This window comes from Leuciscus leuciscus (genome assembly GCF_965113295.1).
Source record: "Leuciscus leuciscus genome assembly, chromosome: 18".
Classification (NCBI taxonomy): domain Eukaryota; kingdom Metazoa; phylum Chordata; class Actinopteri; order Cypriniformes; family Leuciscidae; genus Leuciscus; species Leuciscus leuciscus.
Genome location: NC_138742.1, coordinates 8,392,952 through 8,410,682, shown reverse-complemented (window position 1 = coordinate 8,410,682; position 17,731 = coordinate 8,392,952). Strand labels below are relative to the sequence as shown.

Below are 17,731 nucleotides of genomic sequence, written 5' to 3'. Positions count from 1 at the left end.
AATACATAAATGCATATATATATATATATATATATACATACACACACACATTATATATATATATATACATATATACTCTCAAATATGTAATATATCTTATATATAATATAAGAATATATATACAGTATATATATATATATATATATATATACAATATATATATAAATAAAAATAAATAAAATTCCAAGATTATATATATTATTATATAAATGTATTTAATTTAATTCTCAAATATTTTAAAAGAAGTCTGAACCCATGTTAACAAAACTTAGGACATGTCTGCATACATTATAAAGAATTTAAACATTTCTTGACTGTTTTCTACCCTCATTTTGGAAAGTGCCCCAAGAAAACGAGGCTCAGACGTATAAATGCAGCAGTCAAGCTAGATGTTGTCTGTTTTAACCTCTCCACTGATGATTCACACAATCAATTGACCACCTTCTTGAATCCTAACACTGTTCTTTCAGTGCTGTTATAAAAATACTCTTTTTCTGCTGTTCCTCTGAAACACCAGGTAGACGCATCTAAGAGCAGCACCCTTGAGGCTTCTGCCAAACCTGAAGAACCACCAGCGCCAAAACCAGAAGCAAAGAAACCGGAGAAAAAATCCACTTTTGGAAACATGTTCAAACCCAAGGTAAACTCCCGATGAATTAAAGTCCAGGTGCAGGTGTGAGTGTATCAGATTGTGTTTCTGCATTGGAGCACTGCATGCAATAACAGGTCTGTGTGAATTCGAGGTACTGCTAGGCCAAGTGAGCACTAGGATCCAGGCAGCCGCGTCCAGCGCTGCCGCCAGCATCTCCCTCATGTCTGCTAGATCGGTAAATGGCACGATACGGTGGCCATTCTTGCATTAACCAAACTGATTGATTTTGTTGCATTGCTCAACCTTACGTCTGACATGTGTGTTTGTGTCGTCTGTGTCTGTTCCCTGGCACTACAAGTTAAATTGATTTTTACAGGGGGGAAAACACATGTATATAAAGGCCCATCACACCAAGAACGATAACTGTCGATACCTATATTAGTGTCCACTCCAGCGGACGCTGCAGTTTATGTCGTCTGTCGCTTTAAATGCGCGAGCTCTAAAAGCAGGATGGATTCTGATTGGCTGTCAATGTTTTTATCGTTCATCAGCTGGAAAAAAATCTGAAAGTGATTCAAACAATATTCTATTCTTTTATATTTGGAATGATTTTCATAATTACATCTTTGTTGTTATTGTTATAATTATCGTCTTTGGTGTGAACAGGCCTTTAGTGGCACAGTTATTAATCAAGTTAATATTTAAGCAATGTAATATATCCTGTATAGACTGTTTTCTACTAAAATGATTCACTCTCATATGATCTTTCTTTTTTTGTTTCTATCTGATAGTGTATTTGAAGTACAGATATGGATTGCATTGGTTGATTTATTTGATCATCAAATATATATATATATTTTTTTGTATTTCACTTATTTGCATTAGCCATAGACTTCCTTAATATATTAATAATGTTTTATTTTTTAGTATAGTTTATATTATATATGTATATTAAGTATATTTAAGTATTAAATATATCTAAATAATTACATGATTAAACATTTTGTTTTATAATATATATATATATATAAAATAATATTTTTTATATATAATATAAGTTAATTAATAAATGTTTGGGGTGGTAATTTTTTTTTTTTTTTTTTTTTGAATGAGAAGCCTCTCGTTCTCATCAAAACTGTATTAATTTGATCAGAAATACAGCAAAAACAGTAATATTGTAAAATATTATTACAAAGTTTATAAATAACTTAAATCATCCTAATATGCTGATTTGATGCTCAAGAAACATTTCTTGGTAACACTTTACAATAAGTTTTCATTTGTTATTAGTTAACTACATTAGTTAACATAAACTAATGCTGAAAAATACTTGTAAAGCATTTATTAATATTAGTTCATGTTAATTCCAACAGTTACTAATACATTATTAAAATCAAAAGTTGTATCTGTTAATATTATTTAACGGACCTGAGCTAGCATTGAACAGTTGCATTTGTATTAACTAAAATGTAATAAAGATTAATAAATACTGTAACAAATGTATAGTTATTTAATTTTAGTTAATGCATTAACTAACGTTAACTAATGGGACCTTATTATAAAGTGTTCCCCATTTCTCATGATTATCAATGTTGAAAATGCTTCATATAATTGTGGAAACCATCATACATTTTTTTTCAGGATTCTTTGATGAATTTAAAGTTCAAAAGAACAGCATTTACTTGAAATAGAAATAATTTGTAACATTAATAAGTAACATAAATGTCTTTGCTGTCACTTTTGATCAATAAACAAAAATATGAATTTCTTAAATTTAAAAAAAAAAAAATTATAATAATGAAAAAAAAAAACTATTGAGTGTACAACATATAAATGATCATTTGCATCTCATTAACCACCTTAATTTATATCAACTCAAGGCACCAGAGGCCAAGAAGGAGACTCCAGCTGCTCCTCCTCCTGTGGCAGAAGCTGCTCCAGTCGTGAAGGCCAAAGAGGAGCCCAAACCTGCCGTCCCAGCACCACAAACGGCCCCGGACAACAAATCCATCTCAAGCACAGATAACTCCTCGCCCAGCATGCCTCGAAAGCTGGAGAAGAGGAATTCCCTCCAGCTGTTCTTCAAAAACCTGGTTAAGTAAAAAGAGCTAGGGAGTTGACCGAGGACAAATGCGTCTATCTAGTTTAACTGATCCGTTGCATGTAGTTTGCCAGTTAAATGCTGAGAAGTGTTGTGTAATTCTGTCCGACGTCTAACCATCCTGATTATTTTGGTATCGTTTGCTGGCTGTTAATCTTAAAACATAAACAAGAATCAACTTTCACAGTGTATGACCACTAGATGGCCTCAATTACCAACATTTAGATTAATCAATTCCACATAAATATGAACTCTTTATTTGTACTGCGCTTTAATACGTGCTAATTAAAATATTTTTAAACATCATTAGATTAAATTGGGAACAAAACATTTGCATACGATATTTTATAATTGCATGAAATCTAATAATATTGCATGAAATCTCTTAATCTAAATGCGTTATTCTAATCTTAGTTGCAATATTAGTTTTTTTTAGCCTCTTCATTAATTGTTTCTCAAGACAATTATTATTATTCACGGTTATAGGCGGTTTCAAATGGGATGAGCCATGCATGTCAATTACCTCAGACAAAAGTGTGATGACAACTAAATAATCTGAGCATACACCGATGATAAAGCGTATCATTTCACCATTGACTATAACTTAAAGAGGCGTGTTGGAGCAAGATCCACTGTTGATGCTTTAGCTAAATAAAACAGCAGTTGTCAGACAGGTTGCGAGGGGTTTTGCTTCAGGCGCCATTACGGACGAGCAGGAAAAAACAAAGACTTCCTTGCTAAGTTAGGATCACTAATGTTGCGTTATGCGTTGGTGTGTCTCACAGGGCCAAAAACGCCAGTCTGATGCCGGAGTGCAAACGGACCCTGTGGCACCCGAGAAGTCCAAATAAAGCCCCGTCTTTGCTTTGATCGCTCATCTTTGTCAAAACCATTTGCCACCATGTATGCATATTTAATAGGCCCCAGTTTCGTTTATTTGGTTATGATGTTTACTCTAAATCTGAAGTTATGCCATGAAACATGGCTGAATCCCCAAGCATTTAGTGAGAGCGGACGTAAGTGATATTCCCTGTTAAGCAAGTGCTACATGTGTTTTTGACTGGAGGGAGGAACGTCTATTGTTTTCCCACAGAAAGACGTGTCAGAGTTGCGTGATGTGGCATAAGATGGAATAGTGAAAGTGAAAATGTAATTTAATACATTTACTACATTTAATACAAACCTCCTTTTCTTTATTTTCTGTGCATGTTAAAAATGTAACGGTATGTAAAAAAATTTTTAACTAACACTACTCATCTTACGTTGCATTGCGCATTAAAACTTCAAAGCAAACATGCGAGTTTGCACATGAAAAGTATTTATTTATGTGATCATACACTATCAGATTGTAAAAACAACGACCCGTCGTCTGCTTAATTCAATCAGCGTTCTCACTGAAACCTACAATGAATTAAAATGCAAAACTTCTGAATCGCTTTAGGCCTTGTCCCAAATGGCACACTTCATATGCACTTACGGTCTAGTGGGCTTCCAACAGTAGGGTCTGTCTGCATCCCACAGTCCTACAAAAACCACGGCACTACAAGTTACGCCTCCTGCACAGAAACAAGCGTGAAGGTCTTGGACTGAAACGATCTTTTCAAGTACATTTATTTTATGTTTATGTAAGGCCAACTTATATTGCTTTCGAATATTATTTAAAGGGATAGTTCACCCAAAAATGAAAATTCTATCATAACTTACTCACCCTCAAGTTGTTCCAAACCTGTATGAGTTTCTTTCTGCTGCTGAACACAAAAGAAGATATTTTGAAGAATGTTGAGGACCAAACAGTTGATGGACCCAATTGACTTCAATAGTATAATTTTTTTCTCATACTATGGAAGTCAATGGGGTCCATCAACTGTTTGGTTACCGACATTCTTCAAAATATCTTCTTTTGTGTTCAACAGGAGAGAGATATTCATACAGGTTTGGAACAACTGGAGGGTGAGAAAATGATGACAGAAGTTTCATTTTTGGGTGAACTATCCCTTTAAGTATGAAATATCAGCTATTAGAAAAGCATAAAGCATAAAAGACCTTTGGTAATTATAACTAAAGATCTACCCTCAACCCTAACCCTACCCCTTCAATCAAATCAAAATTTACTATAGAGTTTCATAATTAAAATGCTTTAAAATGGTTACTATCGCCACACTAGGAAAGTGAAGTAGAAGAAGAGGGAGGTGCTAATTGGCTGTTTCATTTTAGGGGGCGTAACTTGTAGTAGGGGCGTGGTTTGTAGTACTGCAGGATGCAGTCGGACTTGCAGGCGTGCGCGTGTCTGTTAAATCCCTGTTTGTCATTCTCGGTGTCCGAAGGATGCTTGCGAGCGCCCCCTTTGCGGTCGATATGTACCCTCCATGCGTACCTTTGCAGAGCCCACACTGAAGCGAGCTCCGGCGTTACGTCACGACTGTGAGGAAGGTGCAATTTGGGACGGGGCCCTAATAGTTCCATAGAAATCAAAATGATTTATTTAACCGTATATCAATATCAACATTAGAACACTATATATTACATATTAGTTATTTTTGTTAGACCCGGTTTTTGAAAGGAAAAAAAACATTTACTTTTTTTATTTTTTTTTGTCATTTCAACTTTAAATACCTAACAGATTGTTTCATAATTATAACATACTAAATCAAATTTCAAGTAATCTTTTTTTTTTTTTTTTTTTTGCTTGGCCGTCCAGTTCTGAGCAGGAGAGACTAAAAGAAAATTAAACTATTTACATGTTCTTTCATGTTTTTTTCTTCCTTTTTTCCTGATATTTTCTTATTTTGTGATATTTCACATCACTTGCTATTAGAACATTATATAATTATGTTATACAATGATGCAATATACAATGTACATCCAGATCTCTGATGCAGTCACATGTGTTTTATGATTTTCTTCCTAATTTTCTCTACATGTGTAAAGAGCAGATGGGCCTAATTCAGAATTCAGATTATATCCATGAATCCTAGACATTCTGTATTTCCTCTGTTGCATTTATATCTATTTAACCGATTTATACAAATAAAAGAATTATTTCTCTCCTCTGTAAACTGACTCATTCTGTATTTAAACAAAGAAGGAATATATATTAAAAATATATATCTTTTTTTCTCGTTTTCCAGAACAAATATGTAAACATTCTTGAATCAAGAAAATTATAAAAATTAAATGACTAAAAATATCTACCATTTAAATAAGAAAAATAAACTTAATTTAAAGGGGAAAACCAGTTTTTCTTACGCCATTCAGACATTTGTTCTTCTATCAAGTGTAAAGAAACATTTTTTTTTTTTAAACAAGACAAGTCATTTTGCTTCTCAAGTATCTTGATTTAAAAATGTTTATATATTTGTATTGAAAACCCTGACAAAAGAGGAAGGAACTCTCTTTTTTTTGCATGTGTAAAACTTGCTGCCACTTGTTGTGGCTGGTTGCCAGGGTTTTGCTATGCAAATGATATGTGGTTCCTAGGGTGCTTGTTTCAGTGGTTTAGCCCTAATCACCTCACCACCAATTCAGGATAGATTATGATTTATGCTACAGCTACTTTCTTAATAGTTTACTTTATGAAATCTGATATTTCCCCTAGAGAGCTTTGGCAGTACCGCCTGCAGGGCAACAGAAATTTGGAAAACAATTAACATGTGACAAAAGATGCATGGCATTCCCAGCACTTCCTGTGAGTGCAGTGTGCGTTTTCCCATGCAGGCGCACTGTCCATGCAGCTGTGTGTGGGATCCTGGCCCGGGGGAGGGGGTTTGCTGGGAGGACCCCTGTCAGCACTGATGTGTGTCACAGCCGATACAGAGAGATTAGAGTATGGATCAGATTCCTAGACCCTCAGGGGGCCAAGATGTTCCCAGGCCATGTGACTGGAGAAAGATAACGCCACTCTTAATTCTCCCAATATAATTATTCTTTCAAAATTCTCTGTTTTATCAAAGACTAAGTATATTTATACACATTTATATACACTTTTCAAATGTTTTTGAAAGAAGTCTCTGTTCACCAAGGCTGTTCACCAAAGATTTGATTTAAAATACAGTAAAATTGTGAAACAGTATTAGAATTAAAATAACTGTTTTAATATATTATAAAATGTCTATTCCTGTGATGCAAAGCTGAATTTTCAGCATCATTTCTCCAGTCTTCGGTGTCACATGATCCTTCAGAAATCATGATAATATGCTGATTTGCTGCTCAAGAAACATTTATTTATTATTATCAATGTTGAAAACAGTTGTGCTGCTTCATATTTGTGTAAAAACCACGATACCGTGATATACTTTTTTTTTTTAGGAAAGGTCAAAAGAACAGCATTTACTCGAAATACAAATCTTTTGTAACATTGTAAATGTCTTTTCTGTCACCTTTGATCACCTACTTTTGATTTTAAAATTGTATGTTGAAATTAACATTAACTAAGATGAATAAATTGTGTAGAAGTATTGCACATTAGTTCACTTTAGCTAATGTAGTTAAGTAGTAGTAACAAGTGAAACCTTGTTGTAAAGTGTTACAACACACACACTCTGGCTTTTCATGTTTTATTGGGACTTTCTATAGACATAATAATTTTTATGCTGTTCAAACTGTATATTATATCACCTAACCTCAACCCTAAACACAGAAAACTTTCAGCATTTTTACATTTTCAAAAAAAATATATTTTTTTTTTTTTCTCATGGGGACCAAAAATGTCCTCTTTGTGTATTATTCTCCCCACCCCCACCACACACACACACACACACAGATTCTAGGGAAGAAAACTTAGCCATGTTAGCTATAAAGTTTCAACAATCTAGAATAGTCTCAGTGCTTGAGGAGGATTTATTAGGTGTGGTACCTTCCAGTGCTAGTGTATTAAAGAGAGCTGGTGTGTTGTGCTGACAGAGGGTTTGCTCTGGGAGAGTGAACAGAGCTGGCATTGTCCTGCAGACCCATGACCGCTCTCATAACTGTCATGAACGCTTCTCTTAGAGAGATGTGATATCTCTGAGACGCTCACGCAAACCTGCAACAAGCGAGCTTGAGGTCTGGTGACCCTTAAAGAAATGGCTCACTCAAAAACATCTTTTGAAACTTGTTTGAAAGATAGTCATCCATGTTTGGGGGAACATGGAAAGAGTGATATACGTATCACAATATATATATATATTATATATGCAGTTATGTATACACTCTAAAAACATTGATTTAAAAACAACCCAAGTTGGGTTGAAAATGGACAAACCCGCGAATGGGTTGTTTTAACTCAGCGGTTGGGTTAAATGTTTGCCCATCTGGGTAGTTTTATTTAACTTAACTGTTGTTTAAAAATTACTGTATTTCTTTCTTAAAATGAACCCGAAGTATGATGAAAATGAACATTTATTAATTAAACAATAAACATTTATTAATAAACGTTCACCTTTTAATTATTATTGTTGCCTCTATTATTATGTGTGTGATTTTTAATTTCCAGCCTATTTTGGGTTCATTTTAAACCAGCCATATAGTTATTTTTAAACAATAGTTGGGTTAAATAAAACTGTCCAGCATGTTGGACAAAGTCCATTTTGAACCCAACTTGGGTTGTTTTTAACGCAGCATTTTATAGAGTGTATATTTAATGTTTCTTTTTATCATATTTTATTTCATAAACAAGTTACATCATCAAAACAGTCTTTGATACAGTTCATTTCTCTACCACAAGGTGTCTCTACACTAGACCTTCTCAGATTTCACTAAGTGCAACATGTTCCTAGATCAACATCTTTGCTGATCCTGGAACAACATTTCTATCAACCAATCAGATTTGAGAGACAGGTTTACAGTTTATGTCAAGTTTAGGCTTTCAGCAAGGGTTAGGTGCTTCTACATCTGTGTTATTCACCTTTCATTTCCCTCTGATTTTAGGGACAAGTTAGGGTTAGGTTTAGAGGTAGGACTATTTTTAGACAGGAATGCTGTTACAGGATCAATAAAATTTGTTGATCCATGAAAATGTCTTACTAGGCAAAATCACAGTGATATTCTCTCCTAGTTTGAGAGGCTGATCACTGCAGAGCCAGTGGGTGGAGCTTGATGTATAGCTCCTCCTATTTGTATGCAATGGGTGGCGCTAGATGTCCAGCCACACCCTAACCCCCACCCATTACACCCAGAGAGGTGGAGTTGGATGTCATTTGGCTCTGCAGTGAGCACAACTTGACTGATTTTGCTCCAGGATCCAGATTCACATTAGACCAGTGTTTTCAAAGCTCCATCAGTAAGGCCCAACTACTTCTCAATCAACACCAAACCAGCAAAATCATAATTTTAACTCAAATGACACTGGATATTATTCAGGATTGTCACTAAAATTGTAAATGTCTCTTAAAAATGATAATGTAGCTGAAAATCTATATATATATATGATATATTCTGCTATAAATGTCATCCACTTTATAATGCTTTGTATAACGTCATTAAAAAAGGAACTGAAAGCAAAATAAAACTTTCCAATTACTGTCTGCAACCTGCTCATGTTCAAGTTATTATTTGCATTTTTATTAAATTTTTTTGTTATATAATTTTTTTAATTTTTTTAATTGATATTATATTAAATTACATTATTTATTTAATTATTATTAGTTGCAGTGTATGAGACTGACCAGCAGACTAAGCAGCACATCCTGTTTTAATTGCTTTCTTGTACAGGCAGATCATTTCTGTCTGCACACATAGTTCTCATTTCTCAGAGTCCATCATTTGAGTAATTGTAATCTCCCTTTCAAGAGACAGGAAGTCATTTTCAAAGGTGTTTTCCCAACACCAATGCACTGTATGTAGGGGAGTTGATTTCGATAGAATTCCTCCCTCGTTAGAAACTTCTTAAAAAAGTCAGCATAGGTCAGCAAGACGAGGTGTTAACCTTTAGTGAGCATGTACACAGTCAGGGTGAAAGCTTAACATTCTGGATCAGAGCGTTTCCCCCCACCGTCATGTGTCACATCACGTCAAGCCGCACGTTTCCATTTCAAAAGCTCCAAGATTTTCACCCTCAATGGTGGATTTGCAGGACAAAAGACCCCTAACCTGCCTCTAACACAGCCTGAAGTTTGGAACATTCGGCCCATTCTGGATTGTTTGTTAGCAAAGTCCACCACCTTCGAAACTATTTTTGCAGAAGACAAATAGTTAAACTTGCTGTTATAAAAAAAAAAAACGAATGCTGGAATGCTTGCTTTATAAGCTGATTTGTAAAGAGATTAGACTTGATTGTGAATGTGATTTGACAGTCTTTACTATAACCAAGTCAAAAGAATCCACTTTAGGATATTCTTGTCTATGTATTTGTCCGTTTTATGGGTGAAAAATCACTTTTAAATATCATTCATTTGTTCTAAAGTGCACACTAGGGTTATAACTTTTGACTATTTTTCTAATAAAAGATTTCCATATCATAAATTGACGATATTTTGCTTAAAAACAATGAAAAAGGCCCTTATTCTTCTAAGTTTAAAAAAGGTCACCTCAGATAAAAAAATGGAACAACCATAACAAAACTTCACTGCTTATAAGCAGCACTTCCTACAACTTTCAAGAACTGTTTAGAACTTTCTGGAACTGTTTAGAACTTTCTGGAACTGTTTGGGACTGGAACTGTTTAGGACTTTCTGGAACGGTTTAAAACTTTCTGGAACTGTTTGGGACTTTCTGGAACGGTTTAAAACTTTCTGGAACTGTTTGGGACTTTCTGGAACGGTTTAAAACTTTCAAGAACTGTTTAGAACTTTCTGGAACTGTTTAGAACTTGCTGGAACTGTTTAGAACTTTCTGGAACTGTTTAGAACTTTCTGGAACTGTTTAGAACTTTCTGAAACTGTTTGGGACTGGAACGGTTTAGAACTTTCTGGAACGGTTTAGAACTTTCTGGAACTGTTTGGGACTGGAACTGTTTAGAACTTTCTGGAACGGTTTAAAACTTTCTGGAACTGTTTGGGACTTTCTGGAACGGTTTGGGACTTTCTGGAACGGTTTAGAACTTTCTGGAACTGTTTGGGACTTTCTGGAACGGTTTAGAACTTTCTGGAACTGTTTAGAACTTTCTGGGCCTATACATATCCTGTATAGGAGAGAGAGACTGAGAGAGAGAGAGAGAGAGAGAGAGAGAGAGAGAGAGAGAGAGAGAGAGAGAGAGAGAGAGGAGCTTTATGAGCAAACAACTCAACTTGATACTTTTTGATATTGTTTCAGTAACAATAATGTCGCACAACATACGTGATACCTTACAGAAGAACAAGGCCACCTGGACCAATAATTTAGAGAGAGGAAATAATTTACAGAAGAAGAGGAAGTGTGCCCTATACAAGAATCTTCACTAGAAGAAAAGTGCAGAGTGCCACTCCAAAGGCAAATTATTGGACAGTACCAGTTTTAGAGCAGAAATCAAATAGTGGAAATTTTCATAGAATAATGGGAAATCTATTTATTCTCCCATCTAATTTTTTTTTTTTTTTTTTTTTTTTTTTTTTTACTTCTATGCAAATTTTCACTATTACTTTCTTCTGCTCCAAGAAACCTTTTTTTTTTTTTTTTTAAACATACGTAAACCAAGCTTTGGATTGTTCTAGAAAGTTCCAGAAAGTTCTAAACAGTTCCAGAAAGTTGAGTTTTATGTGCTTGATTGCTTATTTTGATTGCTTTTATTGTGTGGCTATTATTTGTATGCATGTTTATGTCGTTATATGTAACTTTGCATAATTTTCCTGTACAGCATTTTGGTCAACTTTGTTTGTTGTAAAGTGCTTAACAAATAAAGTTGGTATGGTATGGTATGGTAAAGTTCTAAACAGTTCTGGAAAGTTTTAGGAAGTGCTACATATAAGCAGTGACGTTTGTTATGGTTGTTCCAACTTTTAATCTGGTGTGACCTTTTTTTAAGCTTAGAGGAATTAGGACATTTTTCATTGTTTTTAAACAAAAGTTCATCGATTTATATACATTGTCAAAAAGTTATAACCCTAGTGCATACTTGGGGTTTGTTCGCAACCCTCATTTCACTTGAGCCGTGGCAAACAAGAGTGACAATAATAATCTGACATAATGTATCACATTCTTTGCATTAATGGGGGAAACACATTTGTATGCGGTTCATTGTCGACAGTGAGCAGTCGAGGCGAAACAATGAAGTCAGCTGCTCCTGACACATCGAGACAAAACCAGTCTTCAGCAAACTTCACAAACCACTCAGAGTGCAGCCATCACACATGTGTGCCGTCTGCTCAATACACACTCACGCAGACACATCATACCGCAGTTTAATTAACTCCCTTCTCATCAATGGTTAGCTTAGCCGCGCTGTTATTTTAGCAGCCGGAGTGCAGAACTAGCAAAACATGCTTCATGAAAACTCTAAATATGCATCATTATATGTTACACTCTTAAAAATAAAGCTGTTCTTTCACTCCGAGGAACCATTCTGTTCCCCAAAGAAACTTTTAAGGAACAATTATTTAAGGACTTTTTAATAATCTAAAGAACCTTTAGTTACACTTTATTTTAAGGTGACGTAGTTACATTGTACTTACTCAAATAAGTACTGAGTAATATCATTTTCCAACATGTATAGAGTTAGGGTTAGCATTTGGTTTAGGGTTAGTTACTTGTAATTATGCATCATTTACTGTTATAACTGTAACACATAGTAACGTGTAACTACGTCACCTTAAAATAAAGTGTTACCAAACCCTTTTCCACTATAAAGAACCTTTTATGCAATAGAAATGTCCCATGGATGTTAAAGGTTCTTCATGGAACCATCAATGCCAATAAAGAACCTATATTTTTTTGCGGCTTTATTTAGCATTTATTGTGCATTTTATTGTGTTTTTATGTTTACTTTTTATTTTAGTTGTGTGTGTGTGTGTGTGTGTGTGTGTGTGTGTGTGTGTGTGTGTGTGTGTGTGTGTGTGTGTGTGTGTGTGTGTGTGTTATAAAAGCATTATAAAAGTTATTCATGTGTCACCTAATCAATGGCTAGCTTTTCTTTCTCCAAACGTTGTGATGATGCTTTCTGCCCTACTTTCCTCCGTCATTATTGGCTGGCTGGCCATTTGGCTTGATATTATCCCCAGGGGAATACAACCCCCTTTCAGCAAACGCTGAGGACGCGGCACAGGGCCGGCATTTATTGTGACTGCAAAACAAGCTTATTAGGAAGTGGAACTATCAGAGAAACATGACAAACTATCTAGTTGGACTGGATGGGCGAGACTATACTGTTTAAAAATCAGTGGGATTTGTGAAGTGTATTTTAATGAATTTAGTCAACAAAACAAGTCATTTCCTTCTCAGAGAGGTTAATCTGAGCAGTGTAAACAGAGACGCCTCACTATCGATGACCGTTTACTGTAATTGTTTCGAAACTGCGTGACAAAATCAGGATCCAAGTTTGTTGAATTGCGTAAGAAAATTGTTAAAAAAAGCTTTCGGTTCAGTGTTTTACACGCAACCATTTCATTCAGTCTACCTTGGATCTAGGAAAAGTCTTTTACAGGGTTTTATCATCCCAGACATAATAATGCCATTCCCGATTCTGCCCCCGAAGCCTTTGTGATGTCAGAACAATGGGAAATGAGCGGGAGGCCTCTGTGTCACATGTGGTGCCTTTGATTAACATTCGAGACTGGTTTGTGGGACACAGACTCAGGATGGAGCAAGAATAATCCAGGTGAAATGCAATTCAGCACAGCTTTATAAATGTAAATTAATAAACTGGCCTTCAGTAGGTATATCAATGTAGTTAAAATGTTCTCAGTGTAGCAGCACTGGCGTATCAAATGTTATCTTGTTTGTCTTTGTCAATTTTTACACCTGACAAACTCGTTTGCTGTGAATTTTGAAAGTATTTTATGGGAGAAGAGATGACATCAGAGCTCTGTTAATATCTCCCCCTCCAGTTAACGCTGTGTAAACGATATCACAGGACACTGTGATAATGTGAGTCATCGTGTATGTAAGTGATAATGTACAGTCATCCTGACATAATCATGAAAATAAACCCTGACAAGGATGATTAGGTCTTCATAAGAGCTTATTTTCTGATAATGGCCACCTGGGTGTACTGTATCCCACTTATTAAATGGCTAAAAAATATATATATATATATGAAAATGAAATATTGATTTATGTTTCATTATTTTATGCGAGAAATTGCTACCAGTATGTTCTGTACTTGGTAGTAACTGATTACATGTAATCAGATTTCAACAATTAAGTACTTGTAATTAGATTATATTACATTTTGAAATACTCGTAATCAGATTACAGTTAGTTTTTTTTTACTGATTAGTGATTACATTACATATTCACACAACAGCAGTTAATCATTCATAATTCAGTTATTTTCCCTAATTATTATTTTTCATGTTTTAAAAATGTATTATTATTTGAATTATCACTCAGTAAGTCATTTAACCATGTATTAGGCTACTTTGTCTTTGAAAGGCATTTGTCTTTCAAACACATTTTTATTATATTTTTTTTATGATTTATTTAATTATTAGCTTTTAAACTTACAAACCCCCTGCAGGTCCTTCAGGAACTCTAGTTTGGGAAACCTTGATGTAATGTAATGTTTAATGCACTTCATATTGTCGATAAAATATATGTTTGTAATACTCTTTGTATTTTTATATCAATAAATATTATCCTATTCAACTGAATGTGATAACGAGTTAAGTCAAAGTAATCAAAAAGTAGTCACATTATATTGTGGCATATATATATGTGACACATTATATATATAAATATATATATATATATATATATACCTAAAATGTGTAATGTAATGTATTGCGTTACTAACTATAATTTTTTTAAGTAATTTGTAATCAGTAACTGACTAAAATTTGTAAGTAATCTACTCAGCACTGGATAGATAGATAGATAGATAGATAGATAGATAGATAGATAGATAGATAGATAGATAGATAGATAGATAGATAGATAGATAGATAGATAGATAGATAGATAGATAGATAGATAGATAGATAGATAGATAGATAGATACTGTAGATAGATGATCGGTGGATAGATAGATAGATAGATAGATAGATAGATAGATAGATAGATAGATAGATAGATAGATAGATAGATAGATAGATAGATAGATAGATAGATAGATAGATAGATAGATAGATAGATAGTATGGTGCCATTCAAACGTTTAGGGTCAGTTAGAAAACAATACTTTTGTCATTAATTCTGTTGAATGAAATTAATATTAATATTTTAATAGAACACAATTGATCAAAATATTTTTCTTTCTAATGAATGCTGTTCTTTTGAACTTTCTATTCATCAAAAAATACTGAAAAAACCCGTCCCCACTCAACCCAGATTATCATGCCCCTCCAGTCAAGATGAATGTGAAAATAGATTTAATCATGAAATAGAATAGACTGAAAAAAACCCCACAATTTCCAAGAGCACAGGCTTTCTAGCATTAATATTTGTACAACATCTCAGTTAAGGACACACAGTCACATTTTGATTGGCACATTTGACACAAACTTGACGTGCCACGAAGAATGCAGCTCCGTGAGTAAAATGTTCAAATAGGTTTCCCTTTTTAGTTTTATGCAGTGTTATTCAATACTCTGCCATCTGTAATTGCTCAGTATCTTTAGTTTAACAGTTGTAGTAACAGGCTCCGACAAAATACATTAACTGATCACATGTACTGTACTGTACTGTACTGTAAGATTTTAAAAGAGCGGTTCATTCATATTTCCGTAAGATCTTATCCTTCATGCTGTGGAAATACAAACCGGAAGACAGAGCACAACAAGTGCAGCGCTGAAAGGGGGCGGGGCTACATGAATTCTACAGATTTACATACAACACTAATGTTGACATATATGAAAAAACATAGGCCTATAATACAGGGATGGGCAACTTCGGTCCTGGAAGGCCACTGTCCTACAGGGTTTAGCTTCAACCCTAATCAAACACACCTGAACAAGCTAATCAAGGTCCTCAGGATTACTAGAAAATTACAGGCAGGTGATTTTTTTCAGGGTTGGAGCTAAACTAGGACAGTGGCCCTCCAGGACCGAAGTTGCCCATCCCTGCTATAATACATAAAACAAGAGAGCCGTGTAGTAAGTATTTGCTGCTGTGACTTATTGTCAGGATTATCATGAGCTAAATCTTTAGATCAGTCATTAACAGAGACCTACCGAAAAAATCTATCTATAAAGGTCTATTTTTGTCAACTTTTCCCCTTCATGCCGCGCAATACTTTCCATTGATGGAAACCAGCAACCGGGAGACTTACCGACTGGGTTCGAGACTTGGGAATCTTTTAGTGTGTACTAAAAACATTTAAATCAAAAAGAGCTTCTGGAGATGTTTGGACATCTATGGGTCCTGAACAGAGACTGGTGTGGATTTGTTGACTGTGTGGCCCTGCTGACAGCTGTGCGCTGCTACTGAGAGCCTTCTCTCAGAGAAATGATTGCAATACAGCATTGGTCTGTGAGCCAGCATTCAGAGCAGAGATGAATGGGAACCATACAACATCACACTGCCTGGACGGACACTCTTCAATGGAATTACTGTAGCTACAAAAGAATGGGAGGTTTGACTTTGGAAACAGAAATTAATAGTTCCACCCAAAGAAATCCTTTATGAGACTACAAAGGTTTGGGCATTAATAATGAGCCAAATTGGATTTGTTTGTGTGTATATATGTGTATGTACAGTCTGTGTACTGTATACATATGTACTGTATATACACCGTATATTCTTAGTGGACAGTTTTTTTTATTCAAATAATTTTCTGCTCTGCTTAAAAAGCCTTTATTTATTATTATTATCAATGTTGAAGACAGTTCTGCTGCTTAATATTTTTTGGTGGAAAGATTTATTAAGTTTTTATTTGATGAATAGAAAGTTTAAAAGAACAGCATATATATATATATATATATATATATATGAAGACTTCAGATGCAAAAGCCTCTAAGTGCCATCTGAAATTTCCTTCTAGAATGATCATTTTTATCAAGCTTGTATGTTTATGTTCAGTTATTTCACTTTAATGGCAATGAAAATGACCTATTAATTGTCATTAAAGGGAAATTACTGAACTTAAATATGCGAGATTGATAAAAATGATCATTCTAGAAGGAAATTTCAGATGGCACTTAGAGGCTTTTGCATCTGAAGTCTTCATATATATATATATATATATATATATATATATATATAGATATGAAGACTATATATACAAACATACATACACACACATATATATATATGTGTGTGTATGAATTCATTCTATTCAACCAAAAAAATTATATAAATAAACATACACTTTGCATGTATATATATATATATATATATATATATATATATATATATATATATATAGCCACATTTAAATATATATTTTCTTTATGCAAAAAAAGATGAATGTTTTATTTTATTTTACGCCATTTCTTACTGTATCAAATAATGTATGACAATGTTTCCATAGATGAAACCAATGAGGGTCTGGACAAATAAATAAATAAATAAATAAGCAAGTAAATAAATAAAAAGCATTTAAGTCCTCACACAAGAACAATGCAAAAGCAAAGGGAGATTCCCAGGAGCTGCATCTTCCTTTCCATGAGCGTTGGGTGTGGAAATGTGGGGGATGGGGAAGTTAGTGCTTCATTCACATGCATAATATCAAACTTAAAGAAAAGAATAGTTTGACTGGTGCAGAAGGACAAGCAGCCTTCCATATTAAATGTACAGAATATATATAGAAGCACTTCTCATGTTTTGAAGGTCAGATTTTGGATGGAAACAGAAGAAAAACACAAAGGCTTAAACAAACGCATTAACCTGGTCTTTGTATTTGAGTAATGTCAATAACAACGTTTTCTCAACGGAATGATTGCACAACAGCTCTGTGTCCTTCGCCCGGGGGTGTTTAAAGTACTTCTCACTTCTGATGAACTATTACATCCCGAGTACGCTCCTGTTCCAGTCACAATCAACATTCTCTGTCACTAC

The 17,731-nt window shown here is 34.4% G+C and overlaps 1 protein-coding gene across 12 annotated transcripts in view; it reads left to right on the top strand.

Moving 5' to 3' along the window:
* LOC309480921 (uncharacterized protein) overlaps positions 1 to 5,749 on the top strand; it is a 17,394-nt gene extending 11,645 nt beyond the window's left edge. For 8 of the 12 annotated variants that reach the window (XM_082145652.1, XM_082145661.1, XM_082145659.1 and 5 more), the window contains 4 exons: positions 518 to 640; positions 744 to 827; positions 2,473 to 2,685; positions 3,479 to 5,749. In XM_082145652.1, the coding sequence (XP_082001778.1) occupies positions 518 to 640; positions 744 to 827; positions 2,473 to 2,685; positions 3,479 to 3,544 (486 nt within the window). In that variant the 3' untranslated portion in view covers positions 3,545 to 5,749. The remainder of the gene's footprint in view (positions 1 to 517; positions 641 to 743; positions 828 to 2,472; positions 2,686 to 3,478) is intronic. The other 4 variants (XM_082145663.1, XM_082145654.1, XM_082145655.1 and 1 more) reach the window with 1 other exon arrangement.
* The last annotated feature ends 11,982 nt before the right edge of the window (positions 5,750 to 17,731 follow it).